General features: G+C 40.3%; 1 protein-coding gene across 1 annotated transcript; it reads left to right on the top strand.

Annotated features, from left to right (window-relative positions):
- The first annotated feature begins 1,031 nt into the window (after positions 1–1,031).
- Positions 1,032–24,932, top strand: LOC101171771 (uncharacterized). Its single transcript, XM_020709509.2, has 52 exons — positions 1,032–1,430; positions 2,247–2,299; positions 3,913–3,963; positions 4,099–4,206; positions 4,942–5,235; positions 5,383–5,439; positions 5,543–5,578; positions 5,698–5,748; positions 6,942–7,088; positions 7,625–8,224; positions 12,180–12,263; positions 12,340–12,402; positions 12,484–12,639; positions 13,465–13,557; positions 13,633–13,677; positions 13,860–14,003; positions 14,757–15,650; positions 15,733–15,783; positions 15,868–15,885; positions 15,992–16,018; positions 16,105–16,167; positions 16,248–16,352; positions 16,459–16,521; positions 17,483–17,518; positions 17,615–17,668; positions 17,745–17,780; positions 17,857–17,892; positions 17,974–18,033; positions 18,441–18,512; positions 18,810–18,836; positions 18,930–18,965; positions 19,034–19,069; positions 19,153–19,233; positions 19,308–19,343; positions 19,430–19,522; positions 19,764–19,838; positions 19,953–20,003; positions 20,088–20,147; positions 20,682–20,750; positions 20,842–20,880; positions 21,011–21,115; positions 21,201–21,320; positions 21,397–21,507; positions 21,625–21,759; positions 21,849–21,995; positions 22,087–22,266; positions 22,416–22,565; positions 22,689–22,895; positions 23,046–23,210; positions 23,286–23,366; positions 23,986–24,069; positions 24,146–24,932. The coding sequence occupies exons 2-52, from the start codon at positions 2,257–2,259 to the stop codon at positions 24,196–24,198; spliced, it is 5,628 nt and encodes a 1,875-aa protein (XP_020565168.1). The 5' UTR covers positions 1,032–1,430; positions 2,247–2,256; the 3' UTR covers positions 24,199–24,932.

Raw genomic sequence — 24,932 nt, 5'->3', positions numbered from 1 at the left:
GAACCATAAACCATATCTCTTCTTTGGAATGTCACCCTTTAGCTTTATGGCCACATTTCTTATCCACCCTCAACAATATTTACAAAAAGCTCAATTGAGGAGATACCACCAGCTCTTGAAAAAGAAGAAAAAACTGTTCACATTCATCCAAAAAACTGACTGGGTAAAGTTTTGCTCCTCTGTTGACCTCCACTTGGAAGCTCTTGTCCTCTTGTTTCCTAACGAAGCCTTATCTGGAGGAGCCACTGTCCCATACACAAACATGGATGTGCTTCAAGGGCTGGCCCCAGCCAGTCAGCTCCTGTTTCACTTTTTGAGAGTGTTTTCACCTCCCAGGAATCTGCTGCTTTCCGTTAGGATCTAGCCTCATTCAGACTCACACATAGATGTGAGTGAAGCACTCCTCCTCCTTCTCCTCCTTGTCTCCATGTTCTCTCTTTGGGGTCTTTATTCCCCCCCATCCTTTGGCCTGATAGTAGTCACACTGGCTCTGAGTCATGCAGAGTGGGTGGATGTCAGTGCAGGGTGTGGTGGGTGAGGGAACCTGCGGATGCTTGTGGCTTCCATTGGAGGGATGAAGCATCTAATTTGCCTCAAAATTGCACAAATGGGAATGAACTTTCATAATGATCATAGAGATAGAAAAAACCGTCCTTTAATTTCGGATGTGGTGCAGAAAAGTTTTTTTTTTCAATTTTGGAAGAATAAAAAAAATGCGTCACAAGAAAAAGAAAACACCTTTAAAGCGAGAAATATAGCACAGCTGCAAAATATAGACACTTGTATGCTTCTTTGGGGGTTTAAAATGCGCAGTATTGTAAAATAGCATACCACATTGAGTGAAACCATAATGTATAGATTAGATGTTCTTTTCTTCTTCCAATGTGCGCACCAGATGTGCTCCACAGCTGCGCCAGCTCTGCGCATCAGCAGAACCTGAAATGGCAGCAGTCCTGCACAAAAGCAAAGAAAGGCTTTATTTGTAGGGGTGGGGGGTGGGGGGGGAGAGAGCAGATCCCACCTCCCACATCACGCCCTGTCCACCTCCCTCCTAAAACTTTGCCAGTTTCCAAAAGTTGACCAGAACAGAGCGCAGCAGCGGCGCGCAGAAAAGTCCAGCGCTTTTTCTCTGCGCACAATCGACTTTCTGTTGCCTGAGAATGACAATTTAATTGCCTCCCTCGGGCTCTCCATTTTTTCTTCTTCTTTTATAGAGATTATATTCATCTTTTCGTGCCGTCTGCCACACCTGCCTGCCCAAGCTCTGATGGGCGCGGCTGGGATCGGAGCCCACATCTCTGTTTTGACTCGCCTGCTGGGAAGGTTGAGAGAAAAGGCACAAACGGATTGAGGATTTTGAGGAAACGGTCCCCCCTGGACGAGATCAGTCACCCAGACAAGAGTCGGACACTTGTTGAAGCTCACTGAAGGTATGGACCTTCACCTGGAGACCTTCTGCTTGTGTTTCCTCGCGCGTGGTCGCTGCTTTTCTGCTGTGACACCTGGGAGTTTTTTGGTGATGGGCTTCTGATTTTATTTGCAACTTCTCACCTTGGGGGTTAAAAAAACCGCAAGGGGGGTTTTGGGGATCATTTTCTTGTTACTGTGATCTCTGGATACTTTTACAGCCACTTTTGCTGAGCTATTTCCATCCATCTAAATATAATACAGGACTGAGCTGTGGCATCAGGCTTTAACTGACATCAAGCTTTTATGATTGCAGTTCAGATCAGTGACAACGCTGCCATGAATTGATATGGGAGCTGGATTTGCAGGTCATAAATTGGGATTTCTGCATCATGTAAGAATGGGAAAAGGTTTTTGGTAAATGAGGCAGTTCAATGCCCTCGTCTGGCTGGGTGTGGTGAGAGGATGGCCTCTTCAGTGCATTGATCCACGGCCTCTTTTTGTTCCTTTTGTTATTCTAGTCACCAAAGACACGAAAGTAAACACAAAGTCTGGAAGTACAGTTTCATGGCTTCATTGTGGCATCCCCTTACACAGTAGTTTCTGAACTTGCTGCAGAAGAATGTGAAAAGCTGAGATTTGATTGTGGGTTTTTTACATTTCCAATCATGCGACTGATGTGGTGACTAGATGAAACGCCGTTTTAGTCCAGTAAACAAGCAGCTCTTTGCTTTTTTCTTTCCGCCCCTTTGGAGAGCTGCAGCCCTGCTATTTGTTACAGTTAAGAAACAGATTGTGCATGACTTTGAGCCTTTATTTTTTTATCATCATCTCACCAGATAAGATGGGATGGACGAGTTAACGAGACACATGGAGTTCACTGGAGAAAAGGGTGAGATTTATTCATCTTTTTGATTTGCAGACATCATTTAGGATTTGTGCACAAAAAACCCTACAAATATAAGACTATACTTAGGAAAAAAAATGGGAAATAACACAAAGGCACCACACAAAAAACACATGTACAGCACAAATATAATATAGTGTAACATAATAAGTTGGTTTTTTGCCTCCATGACCGTGTTAATGACCTTACTAACACAATGCTTGCTCTCTTTTTTACTTTAAAAATCATCTTGACTGTTTAAGCGCAGCTCATGTCTCAAAACTTCTACTATGGCAAAAGATGGTGAGGCCAATCAAAGCTTGAAAAAAGTTTCACAAGGATCTACACAGTCAGCTTCTCTTGTGTTCTCTATGTGTTGTTTCCAGAAGTAAGCGGATGGGAAGGAGTTTTTTTAAGAGAAATACCCAAATTGGTGGCTTTTAAGGTCACATTGCGGAAAGTGTTTTGTTGGAGATTTTGTAAAGGTGCCAAAGCATGATGAGCCTCAGCCTTGAATTTGAAACAGGCAGACATCCCTAAAAGGAAGGAGAAAGAGGCAGAGGAGCAGAGGAGGAAGAGGACAGCAGCTAAGGCAGATATTGAACTGGAATGTACATTATGGTAAAGCTAAACAGGCTTCTGCAGGAGAGCGACGTGCCTCCTGAAAGCATATGAGTATTAATTATCTTCAGCTAAACTATATTTAGCACTATATTTACTATATATAGCAAGAATGTCCTCCGAAAGATGCTCAGATTGGACTTAGTTGTGCACACGGACAAGTGAAGGCATCATAAATGGTTGGCAGTAGACAGCAAACGTTTTAAATCAGTACATTTCTAGTCAAATTATTTTGTTTTTCTTGATATGAGACACAATGATTTCACCGGTATAATTAAAAAATAAATTTTTATATATGTTTTTTATTTATTAAATAAAAATAAAAATAGAAGTTTAAAAAATATCCATACGCTTTATTGTAAATGTCTTAACACAGAAAACATATTAACTATATTTGATGAATTTCTTTAGAGGAAAAGAAGTTAAAATTTTAGTTTTTACGACATGAAATTCTGCTGAAAAAACATATTTTGTTTCCCAGATAGAATCTTTGAAAAAACGCTTGAAGACAAAATGAAAACTATAAATGAGGACAAACGGAAAAGCTCAAAAGCAATCATTTGTATGCCCTGCAGACATGTTTCAGTCCTTATCTTAATCTTGCACATATGTGGCAATAAAAAAAAAAATCATCAAAGCTTTTGGTTAAAATCGATTTAATACACTTTCAAAAACTTTAGGACATGCATTCCTTAAATTCGGCTGTACGGGAATTAAATCCGATGATTCATTCGAACATTTTAGAGAAGAGTAAACACCAGCCAGTACAGACAACTTTTAAATCAGTGTAATGACATGTTATCATAATTATTGTACAGAAAACCTTTTATTTGTGGGTGGATTTGAAACTCCAGCTGAAGGGGGTTTAAGTTCAGTGATGTTCACAGACATCTGAATAGGTTTGTGTGAGAAGATTAATGCGATAAATGAGAGCTTAAGGTGGGATGATAAACAAATGAACTCAAGCACATGGTCATTTATCTTCTCTTTTTTATTAGTTGTGACAGAAACAGTAACCTCCACAACAAGACTGACAACTCTCCCACCAAGTGAGTCGCTCTCGCTTTAACTCTATTTAGTATAAACTAAAAGCTCAATGCGGTAATTATAGCCAGCCTGGTCTTAAGGAAGTCCCCGATGAGTAACAACTTCTTCTTGTTTTACTCTGTGTCTTCTGTTGCTAGAGGGAACCAGTGGATCAAATCAGAGGAATATGTCCAGCAGCACCGGAGGGCTGGGCTTGGAGAAGAATGCCTTCACCCACAGCAGCAGTGGAGCTTACTTCACTTCATGTGAGAGCAACTTTCCACTCAAAACTGGGAAGTTGTGGGTTTTGCCAAAACTTGGAGATGCTGTATTTTTAACATCTGGCAGAAAAATAGAGATTCGGTTTTTTTTTGTGCTGGATGCTTTAACAAGAGTGTTTAAACAACATGGTTTAGGTGTTAGTGCCACTGCTTGAGTCAAAGTTTTTAATTAACATGCTTTTATAGTGAAAAACTGTTTCACTGGTTTGTAGTTTAGTTTGTGTGTTTTATTTTGAAAGTATCAAGAATGAAAATATAGCCAAACTAGGATTTTCTTTTATGCTTCATACTTACCTTAACACAGAAACTTTAACAGCAGATGTTTTTTATAAAGATTCAAAAGCATAAAAACTTTATTATACATCCTCTGGTTTTGCAAACATAATTATAAACCTTAGAAAGTGGCTTGCCACCACATACTGCCAATAAACTATAAAAGTAGGAAAATTTGTGGCCTAAACTGAGTTTTCTGCTTACAAATAACGGTTTCTAAAGCAGAAAAAGATTCACAAACCTTGCTAACATGAACAACTTTATCGCATACCTTAAATTTAAATGTTCTTGTGCAATGTGTGTACGTTTTGGTCTATTATTAGTTATTTGCAAACTTCACAGCATCCAACTGAGTTCCTCAAAGTATAGGCGTTAATAAAAGTTTATTAAAACGTTTTTTCTTCTTAAATTTTCTCATAATGCTATTTTTTTGTTTTGTTCTGACAGCTTCTGTAGGTGTGAACTCTGGTAGCTACAGCTCCTCCTCGGGAATTTTCCTTGGAGGAGACTCATCAGGAGGAGGCGAGGGAGGGGGAAGCTACATAGATGGAGAAAGCTTTGGCAGCGGAGGAGGAAGAGGAGGAGGTGGTGGGGGCAGTTATCTTGTAAGCTCTGTGTCAAAGGTCCGGTCCAGCTCGGCCGGCGGTGCCAGGAGAGCACAGACTGCTGGCTCATCTGGAGGTCTGTCGCCAGCCTTCCGGGAGAGGAAGACTATATCAAGCCGCTCGGGTGGCTATGACGGTATGATCCAGTTGAGAAAACAAGCACTTGTGGCCCATGTGATCCCTGACAGGGGGGCTTTAAAAAGTGAAGGAAACTGGCTCAACTCAAGGGTGTTGTATGTCTGCAAAAGCACTGTTCTTTTTTTTCCTTCCTCTTCTTTTTTAGGGAGTTCCAGTGCAAATTCCTCCCCAGAATTTTCACGCAAAGATTATGGAAACTACTGTGAGTGGGAATGACAGCTGCTTTGGGTTACGATGCACAGTATCTTTGCAATTTTACCTCTCAGACATGTGTTTTCAAGCTTTTTTCTTTTTGTCTTTTCAAGGCTCTAGCAGCACAAGAGGGCGGAGTGAAAGCAGAGGTATTAAACATTTCCTCCTCTGCTTCCTTCTTCATCTAACTCCAAAATGTTTTGACTTTTTTTTCTTCTTTGTTATTATTAAACTTGGATTCTTCGGTCCAATGTGTGATTTTTTCCAGAGAGTGAAATCAGAGCCAGATTACAGAGTGCCTCCCCCTCTGCCGGAAGATGTAAGACACTGATCCCCCTGCTGTGTTACGCAATCCCTCATAAATGAAACAAAGACATTGGACTGTTCTCCCAAAGAGCCTCATGCATTATGGAAGAATCTTTGTTCTGGAAAGGGATTTTTAGATTTATACTACTGCTCCATATTATTGGCTTAGTCACCCCCCCCCCCCCCCTCCCCGTTTCATGCCTTTAAATTTGGATTGGTAACATGTGCAGACGGTTACACAAGCAGCAGCTTCACATCAGCAAAAAGAGAAGAGGGTGAGGTTTGATTAATGAGGGTGTTTGTCTGCACTCAGAGTTTGTGAAGAAAAATGTCGAAGGACATATTTGGGGTGGTGGGGCGCCAGCGATGTCACATGACTTGCTTGAGTTTTTGAAAGATAGTCAAAGTTGTGTGTTCATCGCTCCTCCTGCTGTTTAAACTCACTAACTGCAGCCCTTTGACTGATGTTCAGTCACTAACTTCCACTTTTGGGCTTCAAATTAGAATATAAAGATGTGTTTTGCTAGGGAGACTACAGCATAAAAATTATTATTTTTGTACAGTTTACAGTCCGGTTCAATTTGCTTTATAGAAACCTACCCAATTGTACCAAAATACCACACATTCAGCTACTGTAAATGTTATTTCAGATGCAATAATAATAATAATAATAATAATAACAGTATTTTAATTTGGGGTAAAGAAAACGGAAAAAAATGCTCCAGTCAGAGATAGCAAAAAAAAAAAAAAAAAAAAATAGAAAATAAAAACCTAAATAAAAAGTGATACTTTTGAAAATAATTTTGGTTACATTTTCAAAACACTTTCTTTTTATACAGTTGCATTCGTGCATATTGACAATTGTTTGTAAGCTAGCATGATGAAATCTACATATGGTTGCTAATAATTTAGCTAAAGACACTTTAGAAGAGTTACATCCTGTTTACGAAAGGAACTTCTACATAATATTACTGAAATAGTAGCTACAAGAAGTATTTATGAAATGTTTTAAATATTTGAAAAAACCAAACAAAAGACAAAAAATCAGATGCTGTAGGAATTATAATTTTATTTAAATAACAAATAAATGTATTTTGATCATTTTCAAATTCAACTTTTATTTTATTTTAATTTTTGCTGAATGTCTAATTTAGAAGAAAATGTTTATTTGTTTATTTTGATGCCATATTGACTTGTGCATGTCAGGGGCAGAACTGGATGATGTAAAGAAACTGCTGAAGGGACGCTCCAGCAGTGTCAGCCCCACTCGCTCCTCCTGCACCTCCATCACGCTGCCCGTCCCCAAGAAGGCCAGCGTGGAGACCAAGACCATTTCCGTGGCCACCCAGTCGGGTATTTTCTAATTAATCCACCAATAAACTGTACATTCCTAGACACTCAGCCTTATTCAAAGTCTGGAGTAGAAATTTTCATTTTTGAAGAAGTCCAACTTTCTCCAGAAATAGGCCGTTTGTGCTGGTAAAAGTCAGATTTGCATAGAAAAAAAATTAGCAAAGAAGGAGGAACTTAATTAGAGTTTTACCAGAAATATTCTAAATCTAAAATATTGCAGTAAAAGAGGACTACCACCAGGAGGATTAGATGGAGGGCAGGTAATAACACTGCATGAGCTTTAGGTTGCTGTTTCCTTGTAAATGAAATTCTTATTTTATTTTATTGGCAGTTTATACAATGTTAATGAAAGAGGCACTAAATCAATAGTTAAAATATGCAGAAACCATAATTTTAAACATTGTAAACAGCATCAAGTTGTAAAACATAAATCTTTTTTTTTTCATTTGAAATGTTTGCTGTTTAATTAATAAAACTTTACAGTTTACAAAAATTGCATAATTTACTCGACCTTTAACTCTTTTTGTTTCCAACAGCTGCAACTTCATTTGGCTCCAGCGTGCACTCAGGCGGGTTCAATGTCATTGACACATCTGGCCTCTATGATTCAAGTCTGACATCTGGACATCGTGATACTGGAGTCCAGACAGGCCATTATGATGTCACTTTAGCATCAGGGCAGTATGACACTGGGATCAAGTCAAGCCAATATGATGTTAGCCTGAAATCAGGGCAGTATGATACTGGAATGAAGTCAAGCCAATACGATGTTAGCCTGAAATCAGGGCAGTATGATACTGGAATGAAGTCAAGCCAATATGATGTTAGCCTGAAATCAGGACAATATAATACTGGAATGAAGTCAAGTCAATATGATGTAAGCCTGAAATCAGGGCAGTATGCCACCGGTGTTCGAGCTGGCCAGTACGATTCCAGTGTCAGATTAGGCCAGTATGACACATTGGATTCGGCATATCCCGCTTTCACCTGGTCCACCACGACCCTGCCCTCCACCTCCGCCACAACCGTCATCGGTGGAGGCACCAACTACAGCTACCATGTCAGCCAGGTCGGCACCAACAACATGTCAGGAGGGTCCCCGCCGCTAAGCCCCGCCCCAGCTTCATCGCTCTCAGGTCAGACCAAAAAGTCATCAATTTTAAGATTAGCGGGTTAGCTATGTACTTACACCTGATTATCTTGCAAAAAAATACAAAGCATCAGGAAAGGTTTACCTGCACTGTTTAGTATGCATGTATTTATCACTGAGTCACTGCACAGGTTATATTTTTGCCTAAAGATGTCCTGGCTTCTTTTAACCCTTGTGCTATCCTAGGCACTTTAACATTGGGAGTTGGGTCATCTAGACCAGGGGTCAGCATCCTGCAGCTCCGGACCCTTGTGCTGCGGCTCTATGTGATTTTGTAAAATAACTGTCATCTTCTAAGATTTTTGTGGGAGCGGGCAGGAGGAAGAGAGCAGGGTGAGCACGCGTGTCTGCGCTGTGAAGACGACCAGGGTCTGTTATGGGATGGAAAGTTCTTCTAAAGAGACAGCCAGTGGCGATCTCGTGGGGGGCACATGAGCGCCAAAATAAAAAGCCTTTTTTTTTCCTAGACTAAAACCCCCCATTTCCGCGTTAAATTAATTAAATTTGCGTTAGGGCACCCCTACTATCCTATCAACTGTTTGCTATGATGACCGTATGTTGCGCTGTGTAGAAGCCGTTATGGGGGGGTTGCACGCTGGGTAGAACAACTTGGAGCTGCAGAGGATGTGAACAGGAAGAGAGGCGGGGCTTAGAGTCACCGAGATTCCAGACCTGCAACAAACTAATAGCTGCTTCTTAATAAAAATAGTTGTCATCCATAAATGAATTTACTTTATTTAGTTTACTGGATTTAAAGAAAAAAAAGGAGTCTGCCTTTGTTTTCATCATCTTACTCATCCTAACCCTGGGTGTTTGACAGATGGAAAAGTCTTTTCAAGGTTGTCAAAAATTGACAAAAGAAAAAAGGAAACATCACGCTCAATAATAATTAAAATAAATATCCTGAAAGCATTTTAAATCAATACAAGTACGGCCAAATGAACTATGGCGATATATAGCCAAAACCAGTGTTGTGCCTCCCTGTGGTTCCATTTCTGTGGTAAAAAGATCCAAATGGCTCTTTGAGTGGTAAAGGTTGCCGACCCCTGATCTAGATCCACTAGACAGTGCGATAAACCTTTTTTCTTCAATGATTTGTGAACCTCATTGGTGTCCATGGATTACATGAAATCTTTCCACCTTTATCCACCTTTGTCATGGTAGGGAGAACACGTCAATGAAAGGGTGGGGTCATCAAAGGTAGCACAAGGGTTACAGCCTATCTGAATGAAACGTTATGAATGGAACATTAGATGAACAGAAACTGAAGGGTCCTACTCTAGCGCCTTAGAGGGATGTGTGGTATTATACATGTTGGGGGTTAAACCCCTAGATAAGGGAACGTCATGAGAGGCGGGCCCACTAGGTGGCGCAGTAGCGAGAGTTCAGGACTGTATGGGTTGTGTCTGGTTGTTGAATAAAAGCAGTTTACAGCACGTCCCGTCCCGGAGCCTTCTTTAAAAAGCAACAACACGACAGGATGTATTATCTATTACTATCCCACTGTTTCATCAACCCTTTTTAAAGTGTTGGAAATAAAGCGCAATCCATCTGAGTTGTGTCTATCCCAAGTCTTCCAGTTTTCAACAAAAGAAAAGTAAAAAAACAAAAAAAAAGGCAAATACTTACGACTTTCTTAGAAGGCCCAAGGCGCTATACAGAACTAGTCCCACACACACACACACACACACACACACACACACACACACACACACACTGGCGGCTTTGCTGCCAAGCACTGGCGCCAACCTGTAACCACCAGGAGCAATGTGGGTTCCAGTGTCTTGACACTTCGACTCATAAGCAGGGAAGGCTGGAACTTGAACCTGGAATCTTCCTCTGCACTATAACTACCTAAATCAAAGACACAACAGCTTTCATAACTTCATGATGAGATCAATTTTTCATGACAATGGTCTAGTTTCACAACCTCCGATAACTTTTAGAAGTCTGTTTCTTCTCTTGTCTTATAGATAGTTGAAAGAAGCGCCACAATATCATGATCTTTTTTCTTTTGTGAATGTTTCTCATGGGGAGAGAGTAAGGAACAAATATTGGAGTGAAAAACTATTATATTCGCAGATGAAAACAGAAGGTTGCTGGAATTTATTAAAACTATAAAAATACATTACAAAAATAGAAAAATCTCTATACATTGTCTTGATTAATTTTGTTCAAAATTTTGAAGGAACTTCCCTCTTTTGTACTGACGGTAGTGTTTTGGCGTAAAAAAACTTCTTTATCAAATCGACCTGTACCATTATAAAATGAAATAAATGGGTTAAACCAATCTTAGAAAATACCAGTTAGATTGAGGCGCAATCGGTTTTAATTTAATACAACGAAAAATTGACCAAGTACCGTCACAGCGGACAACAGTCATGATGGCAGCAAACAATGATCAAGTCATCAGTACAATCTAACACCTTGAATTTTGCAAAAACATGTGACCATACAGTGTGGTAGAATGTTCTAATAAAGTTCAGTTTGTATTATTTTGATGTGAAAAACAACAGTGTGCTGAACTTTAAGAAACTATAAACTGGATAGATTTGTCATTCATTCTTGTTTAGTTGTTTGTTTGAACGCATATTTAAGTTACACTTGATTATCTACAAAAAATATAAGGAATCTGGCAAAGTTTACCTGTACTGTTCAGTACACAGGTATTTATCTCTGAGTCACGATGGTTGAAGTTTTGGATAAAGTTTGTCCTGGATCCATTTTAGGTCAGTGAATCGGAAATGGACTATGAATCTTATCGTCAACCGCTAACCATGCTATTAATCAAACTGTTGTTAAAATGAATCTCCACACCCTTAGGAGATGTGTATTTTCCCCTTCCTTACCCTATTTAATGTGATTATTTAAGTCGCATCAGTAGCACTTTGAAGTGATTAAGTAACAGGCTCCATTAGATTACATGGATTAAACATGTTTAACCTTGAGTTTCAAAGTTGTAGCATCTGAAACGTCTTCCCTGAAACACTCGTGCATTCATGTTTCACTGACAGCGAAATATCTTTCTCTGTTTTTCAATTAGCATGGAAAGAAAAAGGTTAAATTATATTTATTATTGCGGTGTACCTTTTTGTTATGTGTAAGTTGTTATACATTAAACCTAAGGAGGGAATTTTTTTTTTCATTTTCTTCCTCGTCATTCCTTGTCAGACTTGACCTTATGCAGTTTTACAAGCGTGCAACAATAAACTATGACAAGATAAAAGATGGGAGGCGACTCAGACATGGTTGTGATGTTGTGATAGTGTGGACCTACTCTGCAGTGCCAGGATTTCCAAAATTGATGGAACCATTAATTCTGGTATCTAGAACATCAGAACACAGTACTATCTTTGGGACATCAAGCTACAACACCCACTCTGATGAAAATTATGTTTTGGTGTTTTTAACATGTTCTTGTGGCATTTTTCAGATGATTGAGAACACATATATAAAGAAAATTAAGCTCAAAATTACAATTCTGAGTTTTTCTTTATTCAAAGTGTTATAAATGAGGAGCAGAAAAAAAATGGTGTTTGAGAAAAGTGCTTATTTGTGTTGTCAAAAATGTGCTGGGCATAGCTCGCGGCTACGCTCAGTTCTACAAGGGTAGGGAAAGGGGGCGGGGTTATTTTACGCAAACAGTCCTGTCCACAAATTTTGTTTTGTTTTAGACCAAAAATCAGCATAATCATATTTAAAAGACCAATTTTATGGGTGATCATGAGATGATGGGGAAGGATCTTTAACAAAACAAAAGATTTGCAATTTTACAATGCCCAAAAAGGCTAAACTTTATTGAAAAGATTTTGAGCTTTTTCCATTGTTTTTACTAAAAACGTGGTTATTTTTTTAAATCTTGATGTTCTTATCGTAGAAATACTTGACCTGTTGTGATATTTTGTAATTCTGCGATTAAAAGTCTGCATCTGTGCTTGCAGTTTATGGATTTCAGAACAACCTGGCGCCCACCTCTGGCTATGTGCTCACCACCAGTGGAGCCAACGTAAACGCAAGCCTTGGAGGTATGAAAGCATGTCTGGACATAATCAAATTAACGTCAGACTTTAAATTCCTAAAACTTGATGTTTCTTTCCCAAGGTTATGGCGTTCAGAAGAACGTATCTAACGGTGGTGGAACCATCAGCACTGGAGTGTCCTCAGGTAAACCTGGGACTGTTTCTAAGTTTAGGAACTCATCCCAACACTTATAAGACAAACTAAAACCGCTTGTGCTTTTCACAGTCACCAGATCCCAAACTGAAGATGCTTTAAAGCGGGACTACAAGGTTGTTGCATCTGATAAAGAGAATGTTCCAGTTAGGAGGGAAACAGACATGCTGATATTGGCAAAAGACAGCGGCAAACAGTTCACCAGCAGTACTGGTCACCTAGGAGGAGGTATGTTCACTGCCCCCTCCTGGTGAAACACATAAACCTTTTTTTGTCCAATTCAAAGAAGACCCACTTCAATGAAAATCGTTTATTTATTTATTTTTTTACCCGTTTTTGTAACATTGTTCATGATGGAAAGTATACACTAAGAAAATTAATCTTAAATTGTATTTCTGAGTATTTCTTTATTTAAATAGTTGTGAATCTGGAGCAGATAAAAATTGCTGTTTGCAGAAGCCTGTTGCAGTGACTTTAGGTGCCACAGTCTATGAGATACAAGCTCCCAGTTCCGCTCAATTCCATTCATCCACTTACAGACAAATAAATCCATGTACATCTTTGTTTTCTTCGTCTGAGCTGGCATCTGGCTCAAAACCGAACGGCTGGATAGTTCCAACATTGCACCCCATTTTTGTTGCACTGGTAATGTTAGGTTGGGGGTGTGAGGGGCTGTAAACTAGTAGGAGAGTGTGTAAACAAAGGGATGATGGGAAGTCAGGGTAAGCTTACTCTGCACCAATGGTCCCGCCCACAACTCAGAGGAGAATTTCTGATGAACTTCTGCCACTCTGCAGAAACTATGTCCTAGAAAAATGACACCGTTTTTTTTAAAATGTGGGCTAAACACGGTATAATCATAATTAAAACAACGGTGAACGCTTTGAAAATAGATCAAAAGATGATTGGAGTGGGTCTTTAAGAGTAAAAATGCTTATAAAGAAACTGACGCATTTTACTCCCTTGCTTTAGTTACAGACATATTTTCTTTATCGGTGTTTTTCATCCTAAAGACATTTTTGACATTGTAATGACGTTTGTGGGAATTCTCAGGTTCCTTGTCAGGAGATTCAATAAAGAAGGAGAAGCTGATTGCTGGTTACAGTGAGACGGCTGCGGTAAAAGCAGAGACGGGCAACTCCTACTGTGAGTTCACGCTGACACTACAAACTTTGGGATTGTTGATGCCAAATAAGTGACATTTGTATTGTCCTCCTTCAGATGGATCATCTGGAGTTTTGATGAAGGACAAAGCCACTTACGCAGGTATTTTTTTAGGCCATTTCTGAGTAAAATAATTAAGTAAAATAGCCCCCTAGAAGAAAAAAATAATTTAAAAAAGCAGTATGTTAGCAATTTAATTTGCATTAAAGTCCCTTTTGATTCTAGTGATGAAAAATTGCACATGTTTTAAAACGTTTAAGGCAAATTTTTGACTACGTCCTCAGAGATCTACAGGGACAGCGGCGTCTTTGGAGGTGGCGGAGTGTGTTGCTGCTCTGACTCTTGCTGCTCCTGGTGGAAGTGGCTGCTGGGTCTGCTCCTCCTGTCTCTGCTCCTGTTGGGACTCCTGTTTGGCCTCATCGCTCTGGGTAAGGTGATCTCATTACAACAAAAAGGTCAACTTCAGGAGAGTTGAGTCAGAAGCTGCTGTCTGGTAGTGATAGCTCTGCACCAATAAACGTCTGCTTGTGTGGGCTCGTAAGAACTACTGCAGTCAATGCCCTCCTCTGCCTGAAAATCTGAAGCTGTCTCATAAAGTTTGCCGTTTATTTCCTGCGATTTAATTTACATTACCTGTTGGCATCTAATACTGCCTTGAAAAAACAGAATTTCCTCATTTTGTTATTATTCAGACAAATTTGGTTCAGAAAATACACATTTGTCAAGATGTTAATACTGCAAGTTAACAGTGAAGCATTTAAATAAAGATGCCACGTACTAAAAAATATTCAAACCCCTGAAATTTGCAAGTCTCATATTTGGCAAACAGAATCAAATTGAATAAAATACACTTTTAAAAGGCACCAGACATTCTTTCTTAAAGTTTTTCACATTGTGCTGTCACTCATATTTGAACTTTTCATAATAAGGATGTAATAGAAAGATTTTATATTTTGTTTTTTTATTCTTAAAAGACACTTTTTATCTTTTGCTGAGATGGTGTGAATATTTTTCCTTGATTTTTCATGATTTATGCACCTTATAAGAGGAAGCGTAGACCCACTTGGGAGAAAACTCAGGGCAGAAAATTTATTTAAAAAAAATGAGTCCAAAAAAAGCAAAAACTAAACAATATTTTAGAAAATATTAGTAAGATTTTTTACTTGTAAATGTTTTCTCAGCTGAGGACGTGAGGAAGCTGAAGAGTGAAGTGGCCACTCTGAAGTCTGATGCTTCGGCTGCCTCTGCTCGCATCAGTCGCCTGACGGGTTCAAACGACATCAACACCTATGTAAGCGGAAGAGGAGGCGCTGGAGTTGACAACACACTCATCTTGGGGGCTGGAGGCACAGCTGGAGTTGCAGGTGGAGGCGCAAGTGGAGGAACAGCTGGAGTCGCAGGTGGAGGAACAGCTGGAGTTGCAGGTGGAGGAACAGCTGGAGTTGCAGGTGGAGGAACAGCTGGAGTCGCAGGTGGAGGAACAGCTGGAGTTGCAGGTGGAGGAACAGCTGGAGTCGCAGGTGGAGGAACAGCTGGAGTTGCAGGTGGAGGAACAGCTGGAGTCGCAGGTGGAGGAACAGCTGGAGTTGCAACTGGAGTTGGAGGTGGAGACTCAGGGTCCAGGACGCAAATAAACATTTTTACTGGTTCTGGCACATCCACTGGCGGGAACGGAGTGAGTGACAGCAGCCTGAGCACTGGTGGTTCTGTGGGAGCTGGCTCCAGTAGCGGAGCTGGTACCAGTATCAATGTGGATGGAACCAGCTTAAGTGGTGGTACCGGTCTTGGGACTGATGTGAGTGGTACCAACTTAAGTGGTGGTACCGGTCTTGGGTCTGGCCTGGGTGGAGCCAGCTTTGGTGGCGGCACCAGCATTGGAACTGGTGTGAGTGGAACAAACTTTGGTGGCGGAACCAGCCTTGGTACTGGCGTGGGTGGAACCAGCTTTGGTGGCGGAACCAGCTTTGGTGGCGGCACCAGCGTTGGCACTGGCGGGACATACATAAATGACGTTGTTCTTCTGAGAACCATCCAGCAAGTGCTGCATTCTGAAGTGAAATCACAAACATTTAAAGGTACTGAACACACTCCTCCAAACACACTTCTGTACTCCTTGTATTTCAATCAACTGTTTAAAATATTCTTTTTCTGCCTCAGCTATTTTAACATCTTCAGTGCAAGGGGAGAGAGGTCTGCCAGGACCTAAAGGTAACAGTTGAATTTCTAACAAAAAATTGGAGCAAACGTTTTGTTTTGATTTCAAAGCTAATAGTATCTATTTTAACTTTTTAGGGGACTCTGGATCTAAAGGTCAGAAAGAGAAACTGCTAAGACTTGCTGTTATTAATTGAATATGTCCTTTATACTTTTGTGGTAACTGGATGTTTTATTTTGTTTGTTTGCCTCATCCTCGCAGGAGAACCTGGTTTCCCCGGACCTCAAGGTGAGTAACCAGTGACTTTTCGTGACAGGTGGCATTCTAAAGTGTTTTTTTTTTTTTCTGACAGTGATGTGACCTTTTGTTTTCAGGCCCACCAGGTGTAATAGGAAACCCTGGCCCTGAGGGTCCCAAAGGACAGAGGGGAGTTCAAGGTACAGTGATTGCTTTATCCTCGGCAGCATCATTGATCATGGTGATATAACAATTAACAGGTTTCTGTACGTCTCATAAGGCGAACAAGGGCTGGAAGGGCCACCTGGAGTAAGAGGTAGAGAGGGTCCTCCTGGACCCAGAGGGGATCCAGGACCCGCAGGCGGTGGACAGAAGGGAGACAAAGGTAAAGCTCAGTGTCACAGCTTGGCAGAGGTCTCAACAGTTCAAACAAAGTGTGGATTTTTGACTCTGAATCAGTGCATCAGTGCAGGGTCTTGTCTCATATTCAGGTGCCAACGGAGAACCTGGGGCTCCTGGATCTGTGGGACCTGCCGGCCCCCTTGGACCCAAAGGTTAGATCCGTCAACGTGAACATTTTTTTTTAAATAAAAAAACTTAAATGCAAAACCTCAGTCTGTTACTAGATGGTGCATAAACTGAAGACATCACCAGGTGGCAGTAGTAAAAGATTGAGCTAAACAAATGCTCTTTTTTTTTTAAATCATGTCATCACAGTCCACTGTAAAATAGTGACTTTGTAATTATTTTAATATAAACTATAACAACTATAAATAGTTTTTATTTTCAAAACTACAACAGAAAGCACTTTTTATTATTTTATTATTATTTTTCCTTTATTTAAAAACAAAACTAAGCATTTCTTATGCACATGTAATTGTGTCCATACATTTTCTTTTGTGAACAAAGAACGTTCTTGAGCAAACAGCAAGTTTACTTTTTGGAACTTAACAGTTTCCTTATCCAACTATGTAATTTGTAGACCAACAACTTTATTGATCTAGGTAAATTATGGATAAATGGGTTTAAAGTGATTACAAGAGGTACATTCATTATCCTTCAGCAATATTGGATTTACATATATATTTTAGACTATGTATTTTAGATACCTTAGGAGTCTGATCATCTTGTTTTGCGTACAATGATAACAAAGGAAATTCTGTTATCTGCTCATAAGAGGTCCACAAAGTGCAGGAGGCTGGAAGAATAATTATATGTCGTTGTTTTTTTTTAATGGGCTCCGGAAGAAAACAGCAATTGTTTATGTAGGAGTAGTACATAAACACACTATTTTCTTAATATTGGTTAACAAAGCAAAATCAGGGGGTAATACACAAAAACTGTTTATTGATTTAGAAAGGCTTTCCATGATTAGTCGAAATTTCCAAAGTACACTTGGAAATAATGAAACATTTCCATCACTAATGAATATAACATTACAAATGTACAGAACACATTAAGGAAAATAAACAATGTAAGTGTAATGTGAGATTTAGCTGTCCACTTTGTTTCCAGGTTCACAGGGCCCCCCTGGGTCTCCCGGGATGCCAGGTAAAATCCACCTCCTCATTTCCATCATATTTTTTTGTTTCAGTTGTGGTACAAATAATAATACATATAGCCACTTTCACTCATTATTCGTCACAGGTCAGCCTGGTTCTCAGGGTTTCCGGGGTGAAGCGGGAATTCCTGGACCCAAAGGTGGGTATTTCAGTTTTATTTTTCTTAAGTTATCCCATTTAGTACTCTACCTACTCACCGTTTCCTCACTCTGCAGGTGACAGGGGGCTTCAAGGGATTCAAGGACTTAAAGGTTTGTTGTCGATGTGTTTTATTTACAGAACTTATGGGTCAGGAAAAACTTCAGTAATGTGGGTTTTGCATTTTAGGTGAAGCGGGTGACAGAGGGTTCAGGGGTCTGCAAGGTCAGCACAGCTTTGTCACTACAGCTGTATTTTTGCAATGTACTTGTAGGAGTTTCCTAATTCAGATGTCTCATTCTATAGGGGAGCCTGGTTTACCGGGTCTACCAGGACAAGGAGAAAAAGGCTCCAAAGGATCGATGGGTGAGTCACAAAATTAGCTATAAATGGTTGATTGATTGAAACAGAAATATTAGCCTTTTCATCCAGTAAATATTCCAGTAAATATTTAACTACTTAAAGTCTTGTCAAGGTTTTGATCTCCTTAAGTTTGATTAAAGTGATGACAAGGAACAGGATTGTTGTTTTAGATTTTTTTCCCATTTATGAGAATTATAAGCGTTATATTCTGGTGTCTCTTGTGGTTCTTCAGAAAGGTGGAAAAGTTTAGGTATCCCCTCTATCTGAGGGCTATGTGGATTTGTATTCGGTTTGATGGCAAAAAATACATTAAGACTCAAGATGGTCAGGCTCCAACCCAGTATTCGTCCTTCCTGAAGGCTTTAAATGCAAAAATCTCTCTATAATTGGGGTTTTATTTTGGGATTTAGGTGACCGAGGACTGCCCGGATCTCCCGGGCTCAGAGGTCCTTCCGGACCTCCTGGAGATCCTGGACTTCCAGGTAACCCACCCCCCATTTTTAAAATTTGAAATCATGATTTGATTATTTTGCACAATTAAAATACAAAGAAGATAAAAACTGTTGAGAAAGAAAACTAATTACAGTGCAGGGAGAGGCAAAACACAAGACTTATTTAAAACTTCCATCTAATAAATTTGCACAAAGATTACTCAGAATTACAGCAATGTTTAAAAAATAAACAAAATAAAACAATGATAGTAAACCACAAATTCATCGATTCTTCAATTTTGATTCTTTTACCGGATCCTAAAAAAATGGTAATATCTCCTTTTGTAGGATCAACCGGACTCCAAGGACCACCAGGTAGACTTTGACTCAGCACATAAAGAACATTCTTGTTTCCTATTGGATTTTTTGGAAGATTCAAACCTCTGTACTGTTTTTCATTTTTCTCAGGGAGAGCAGGAGACCCAGGTCGTCCTGGACCCAAAGGTACACAGTAGTCTTTTAACCCTGTTGAAAACGAATTTTAAAATCTGACGTGTATTTGTGTGCTCAAGGTGAACCTGGGCCAGCAGGGAGAATCATTAATGCAGGTAAAGAGGCATGATTAAACTTGCATTCAACACAACACCGATCAGATTGAGGAAGCACAGCTAATTATTCCTCGTATTTCTAGCTGGCTCCTCAACAGTTGCCATCCCAGGACCACCTGGACCTGCTGGTCCTCCCGGCCCTGCTGGACCACCAGGATTATCAGGTCTGTTTCTTTTGCAGTATTTACAAATGAATACAAACAAGAGCTACATTGTTACATTTACATTACCCCCTCAGGTCCCATCGGCCCTGCTGGTCTGCCTGGTTCACCTGGTAGGTGATTCCAGTTTTTGTTTCTCAAGAGGTTTTTTTTCAGATACAGTCTAAAATAGTTTTTTTTTTTGTCTTTTTTCTTACAGGTCCCAAAGGTGACAGGGGCTCTAAGGGAGATACTGGAGAGCCAGGTTTAAGTGTGAGAACCACTGAAAGAATAACATCGTCCACAGCGGACAGTGAGTCCCTTCTGAGGATTTTTTTCCAGCAGTTTAAAGTCTGCAGCATTACCCCGTTTATTTTTATAAAACAGAAGCATTGATACATGTTATGCTTCATGTGTTGTCATTAAAATCCCAGAATGAATCACGGACAACAGTGCTTTGTGAACTGGTTTATTAAAATTAAACAAACAGACAGAAAAGTTGTATCAAAGTTGCTTTTCTCATAATAAATGTGTTTGCTTGGTTTTTGATTTAGGACAATTTGGCGCCAGTGGCACCTCAGCTGGACTGCCTGGTCCACCAGGCCCACCAGGGGTTCCAGGACGTCCAGGTTAGCATTACTTTGCTTTTGTGATGAACAAATGTACTCCTAATTGTAACATATTTTCAATCACCTTGGAAAATCACGCTTCTAGCTAACTCTTTTAACATTTGTTTTTATCAGGTGATTCAAGACAAGGACCCCCAGGACCTCCAGGACCTCCAGGCCAGCCTGGCAAGGAATTGTTTTGAATAAAAATTCCTTCCCATTGTTGTGGTTTCTGTGTCAAACTCTCCTGGTGCCGTTTTTTTCTTTCAGGTTATGGAAGACCTGGACCTAAAGGAGACAAAGGAGACTCAACATTTGCAGCTGGCACTGGTGGGATTCCAAATGAAACTGTTGCTCCGTTCTTGCATTATTCTACATGAAGTCAAAATACGTCATTTTAGGGCATGAACAACTGGTTGTAATCATTCTCTGGGTAAAAAACTTCTGATAATTTTAAGTTTGTGTTTACTGAAACTGTACTTAGACTGTTTGCTCTGTGATAAAAAAAATCTTCAGGGTTGCATTTCTGTTTATAAAAAACAAATTGCATCCACTGCTGTGTGATACACAGAAACCACACTGCTTGTCACTGTGTAAGTGTATTTTTCACCGTGTCAAACTTCACTGGGTAAAAATGCCCTTCTTGAGAAGCCTGATAAATCATGGCTTGCTCTAAGTAGCACAGTTGAGACCAAGTTTCCCTGTTTAAAAGTCACACTCAGAAACAAGTTCCAACATTTAACTTTAGTGTTAATTATAAATATGTAACTAGCTGCAACATATTTAGCTAAAAAAACTGCTCTCTGGGATATAAAATACCTAAAACATGTTTATTTGACTGAATTTTCACTACTTTGCTTACAGGGACATTTTATCCTGGACCCCCCGGACCACCGGGATCTCCTGGACATCCAGGCCCTCCAGGAGTCAAAGGTGAATAGAGTAAATATATGTGTTTAGTGATCTAACTTCAATATAAAAACAGTATAGCCCACATAACAACATTTTGCTTTGAATTTTTAAGGGGACACTGGAGCTCCTGGAATTCCAGGCACTGCCAGAGGTACAGTAAACTGTCTTCCCATATACCTATGAATGTCATTTTCTTTGAGTTCTGAGTGTTTCTATATCAAACAATTACTTGTTTAGAATAGATTCTCAGGATCTCACCATCTAATCCTTCTGCCCTCCAGTCATGTCAGGGCCTCCTGGTCCCCCAGGATCTCCTGGTCCTCCTGGCCAGCCAGGCTCTTTTGGATCTTCTAGTGACATGCAACAATACCTGACAGATTATCTGAGTAAGAGTCTTTCTGAAATCCAGTAATGAAGGATGAGGGACATGGAGCAGAAATATGACAAGTGTTTGTTCTTTCTCTGCTGCAGGCAGATATGCACATAGTAGCATGCGAGGGCCTCCAGGTCCACCTGGGCCTCCAGGACTCCCTGGAACCTTCTCAGGCTCTATTGAAGACATCTCCGCTCGCATTATTGCATACTTGCAACGTAAACCAACTAGATTCGAACACAACAACAAGCAGTGTGCTTTGTGAACTGCAAAAACCTTCTTGTTTTGTTTCAGGTTCAGATTCAGGGTTCAGCTTTGGTGCTCGGGGTCAACCTGGTCCACCTGGTCCACCAGGACCTGCTTCTGCATCCTTATCAGTCACTGGTCTTATCGCCATGCTTCAAAGTAAGTCAATTTGTTTGCTTTGGTCTTAAAATGTCCAATTTGATGTCTGTAAACTGTTTATCACTGATCAAACATTAAACCAGTCCACGTTCTGTGCTTGTTCTTTGATCTGACTAGGAGATGATGTGAGGGGATATCTGTCAGGACCACCAGGGCCACAAGGACCACCTGGACCACCAGGGGCATCAGTAGGACTTTCCAGCTCATATAGGGTCGAAGAGGTGGCTAATTATGTCTTCAAAGCGATGAATGGTAAATACAATTTTCCAGCAGGAAGTGTTTCCTCAATGTGACGCCAATCGATCCATTTTTATGTAAACTTTTATCAATTTATTCTTTAGAGAGAGGTATTGCTAGAGGTCTACCGGGACCTCCAGGTCCTTCTGGACCTCAAGGTCTTCCTGGCCCTCAGGGTCCCCCTGGAATGCCAGGTTCTCGAAGCTCTGGTTTCTCCTCAGGTTCTATCGATTATTCGGCACTGATTAGAAGTGAGATCATCTAATTGGTTCTAAACAAAACCAGTTAAAGAAAAACAGACGGATAATCAATCACTGGGTTCCCTGTATCTTCATCACTTAGATTCAGAATTCCGGTCATGGATCACATCTGCTGTACAGCATGGCCCTCCTGGTCCTCCAGGTGTCCCAGGACTACCTGGTCCTCCCGGCCCTCAGGGACCACCAGGAGGGTCCACCGCAACGGTGTATGGAGCAGGAGGTCGAGGCTACAGCTTAGAGGACATTCAGCGTTACCTGCAGGGTAAGTCTGAGGAACTTTGCAAAAAACAGAATCAGAGAGTCAGCAAAATGTCTTCATCGCACATCTGGAGATGAAGATAAGAAATACCTAGTTACCAGCTGAAATAAATTTCTACAGGGCTCTACAAATTCGGTCTGTTAATCTCCTAGGTTCTGGTTTTCAAGGCCCTCGCGGCCCCCCTGGTCCTCCTGGTCCTCCAGGTCCACAGGGTCCATCCGGCACCTCCACTGGCTTAGTTTCATATGGTGGGGGCTTCTCAAGAGAGAGCATTCAGGCTGAGCTGCGGGATTATCTGACCAGTGAGCTTCTAACAGACCACACTCACAGACATGCAGTTGTGTCCATTATCAGGAACCTTTGTTCATAACTGAAGAGTCCAAAGCAACAGCATGCTCACTGCAACGGTTGACCGTTTTCTGCAGGTGACGCTGTCCGAAGCATGATCATGGGCCCTCCAGGTCCCAGGGGCCAGAAGGGAGAGCGTGGAGAATCGGGTTATGTCCAGGGCCACACGTCCTCACATGGTGACGCTCGATACGCATCTGGGCAAAGAGAAGTTGACCTCAGCTCTCTTGCTGAGAGGCTGGACTATTCCAACGTCGCCATGAAGGTCACAGACTACATTAAGAGTAAGTGAACTACACAAACACCTCTGAGTGAAAGACGACCACCAGTAATCCAATGGAAGCTGCCTTGGATGAAATAGAATCCAACTGTTTGTTGTTCTTCCAACATTAGTCAGCTGTGTTTTTGGTTTCTAATGATGAACTGTCCTGCAGACCAGGGTCTACTGCAGGAGTATCTGGGGGAGGATTCTGCGAGGTTAAGGGTACGAGCAGTGCGAGGACCGGCAGGACCACCCGGTCCTCCAGGACCGCCCGGCTACAGTCGAGTCTTCGGGTCCTACGGCAACATCACCTCTGACCTCATGGACTTCTTCAGGGGTTAGTGCTGAAAACGTGTTTCCCCAACATTGGAACTGAGCAGCTGGAGAAAAATGACCGTGCTTCTGGTTTCAGCTCACGGCACCATCCCCGGCCCCCCAGGAATCCCAGGACCACAGGGAGAAAGAGGTTACCCGGGACCCAAGGGAGACAAAGGTACATTTTTATCCTTTTTTTTTAGTTTATTTCTTTTAATTTCCATGAAAGAGCAAAAACAAAAGATTTTACACAAGATCTTATAAATGAAAGGGGAGCAGAGAAACATATTTTTCTGCCTCTTTTGCATGCCTAGAAGGAAACAAAAAAGATTGGAAAAAAAAAAGGTCAAAACATAAATACACATATTTGCTATTTAGCACAGAACATTCTGTTTAGAGAGACACAGTTTGTATCTTATTTTTATTCTTAAATTTGGGTACATGAAATTAAGCAACCTGGTTCACTGGTTGTATTTATTAATTCATTTTTTTTATAACAAGTTTTTTTTAATAAAAGTGATTTGGTTTTTTTGATTGATTGAAACAAATCTTTACTGTTTTTTTTGTTCCGAATTTTGGCAAAGAGAAGATCTCACATCCTTTTAAACTAACTACGTTGTGTTTTCTAAAATCTTTTTGGAATATGATGTGGCAGACAATTCTGATGCACTTCATTCGCCTTGTTTTGTAGAAAAAAGAAAAATGAACTTTAAGTGTGCTTTACATATGTTTAAAACTCGTTTTTTCTTCAGGGTTAGTACTTTTCTGTGATAAACTGTGAGATCGTATGCTCACAGGTGATCCAGGACCTCCGGGATTACCTGGAATACCGGTGACGTATCCCGTCGAGAGTCATGACAGGGCGGACCGAAGAGAAACCTGTAACTTTTAAATCACATTGCAACATTTTCAAAAATGTATATCCATCAAGCTGATCACTTTTTGTGTCCACCACAGCCTTTAAAGTGATTGATCATCCACGCCGACATCATCATACCATCGGGGGCTGAAGGGGCCACAGACCACTGGACTGCGTCAAGACTTCATTCAAATTTGACATTTTTTCTCTTTACTTTTTTTTTAGTGGTAAGTTTACCAATGCAAGAGTTCGGAAATTTGTAGAAGGCAGAAATGAATAAAAAAAATGCAATTATATCTTTTAAGAAAATGCTTATAGAGCCCCTGATCCATGTTTCTGTCACACTGACGTGAACATGTAGCAAATGGGAGGATAATGTTTACTTTGTTACAGGCTTGCATAGACGTTTCCAGGGGCAGCTTTATTCAGAACAATAACCAGCATCTGCTTTCAGTTTTAATCACCCCAAAATCTGATGTACGTTATAAAAAAGCGTTTTTTCTGTCATTTCAGGATTATTCTGTATTAAGGACTATAGAAATGTTGAGTATTTGATGCATTAATCCCACACAAATTGCAAAAATGTACTCCGAATCAAAAAAAAAATCATTACATGAACTTGACTGAGTCAAGTTGAAGTGAGGGTCATTTCAGAGTTATGTTTACTTGAAATGTTTGTTTATGTTGTTTCTTTAAAGACAGAGACTCGGTAAGACATGACTGTTTCAGGCTGTATATTTTTATGTAGAAGAGAAGAAAAAGCACTGAATTTGATATATTTTATACCTTAAAGTGTTAAAATACTAAATTATGGAATGTTACCCATATTCTGTTTTACATTCGTGAAATAAAAATGGATTAAAGAAAGAAAGAAAATAATTAAAA

Source organism: Oryzias latipes, chromosome 15 (genome assembly GCF_053564925.1).
Source record: "Oryzias latipes strain Hd-rR chromosome 15, Olatipes_Hd-rR_3.1".
NCBI lineage: Eukaryota > Metazoa > Chordata > Actinopteri > Beloniformes > Adrianichthyidae > Oryzias > Oryzias latipes.
This window is presented reverse-complemented; position numbering and strand designations above follow the sequence as displayed.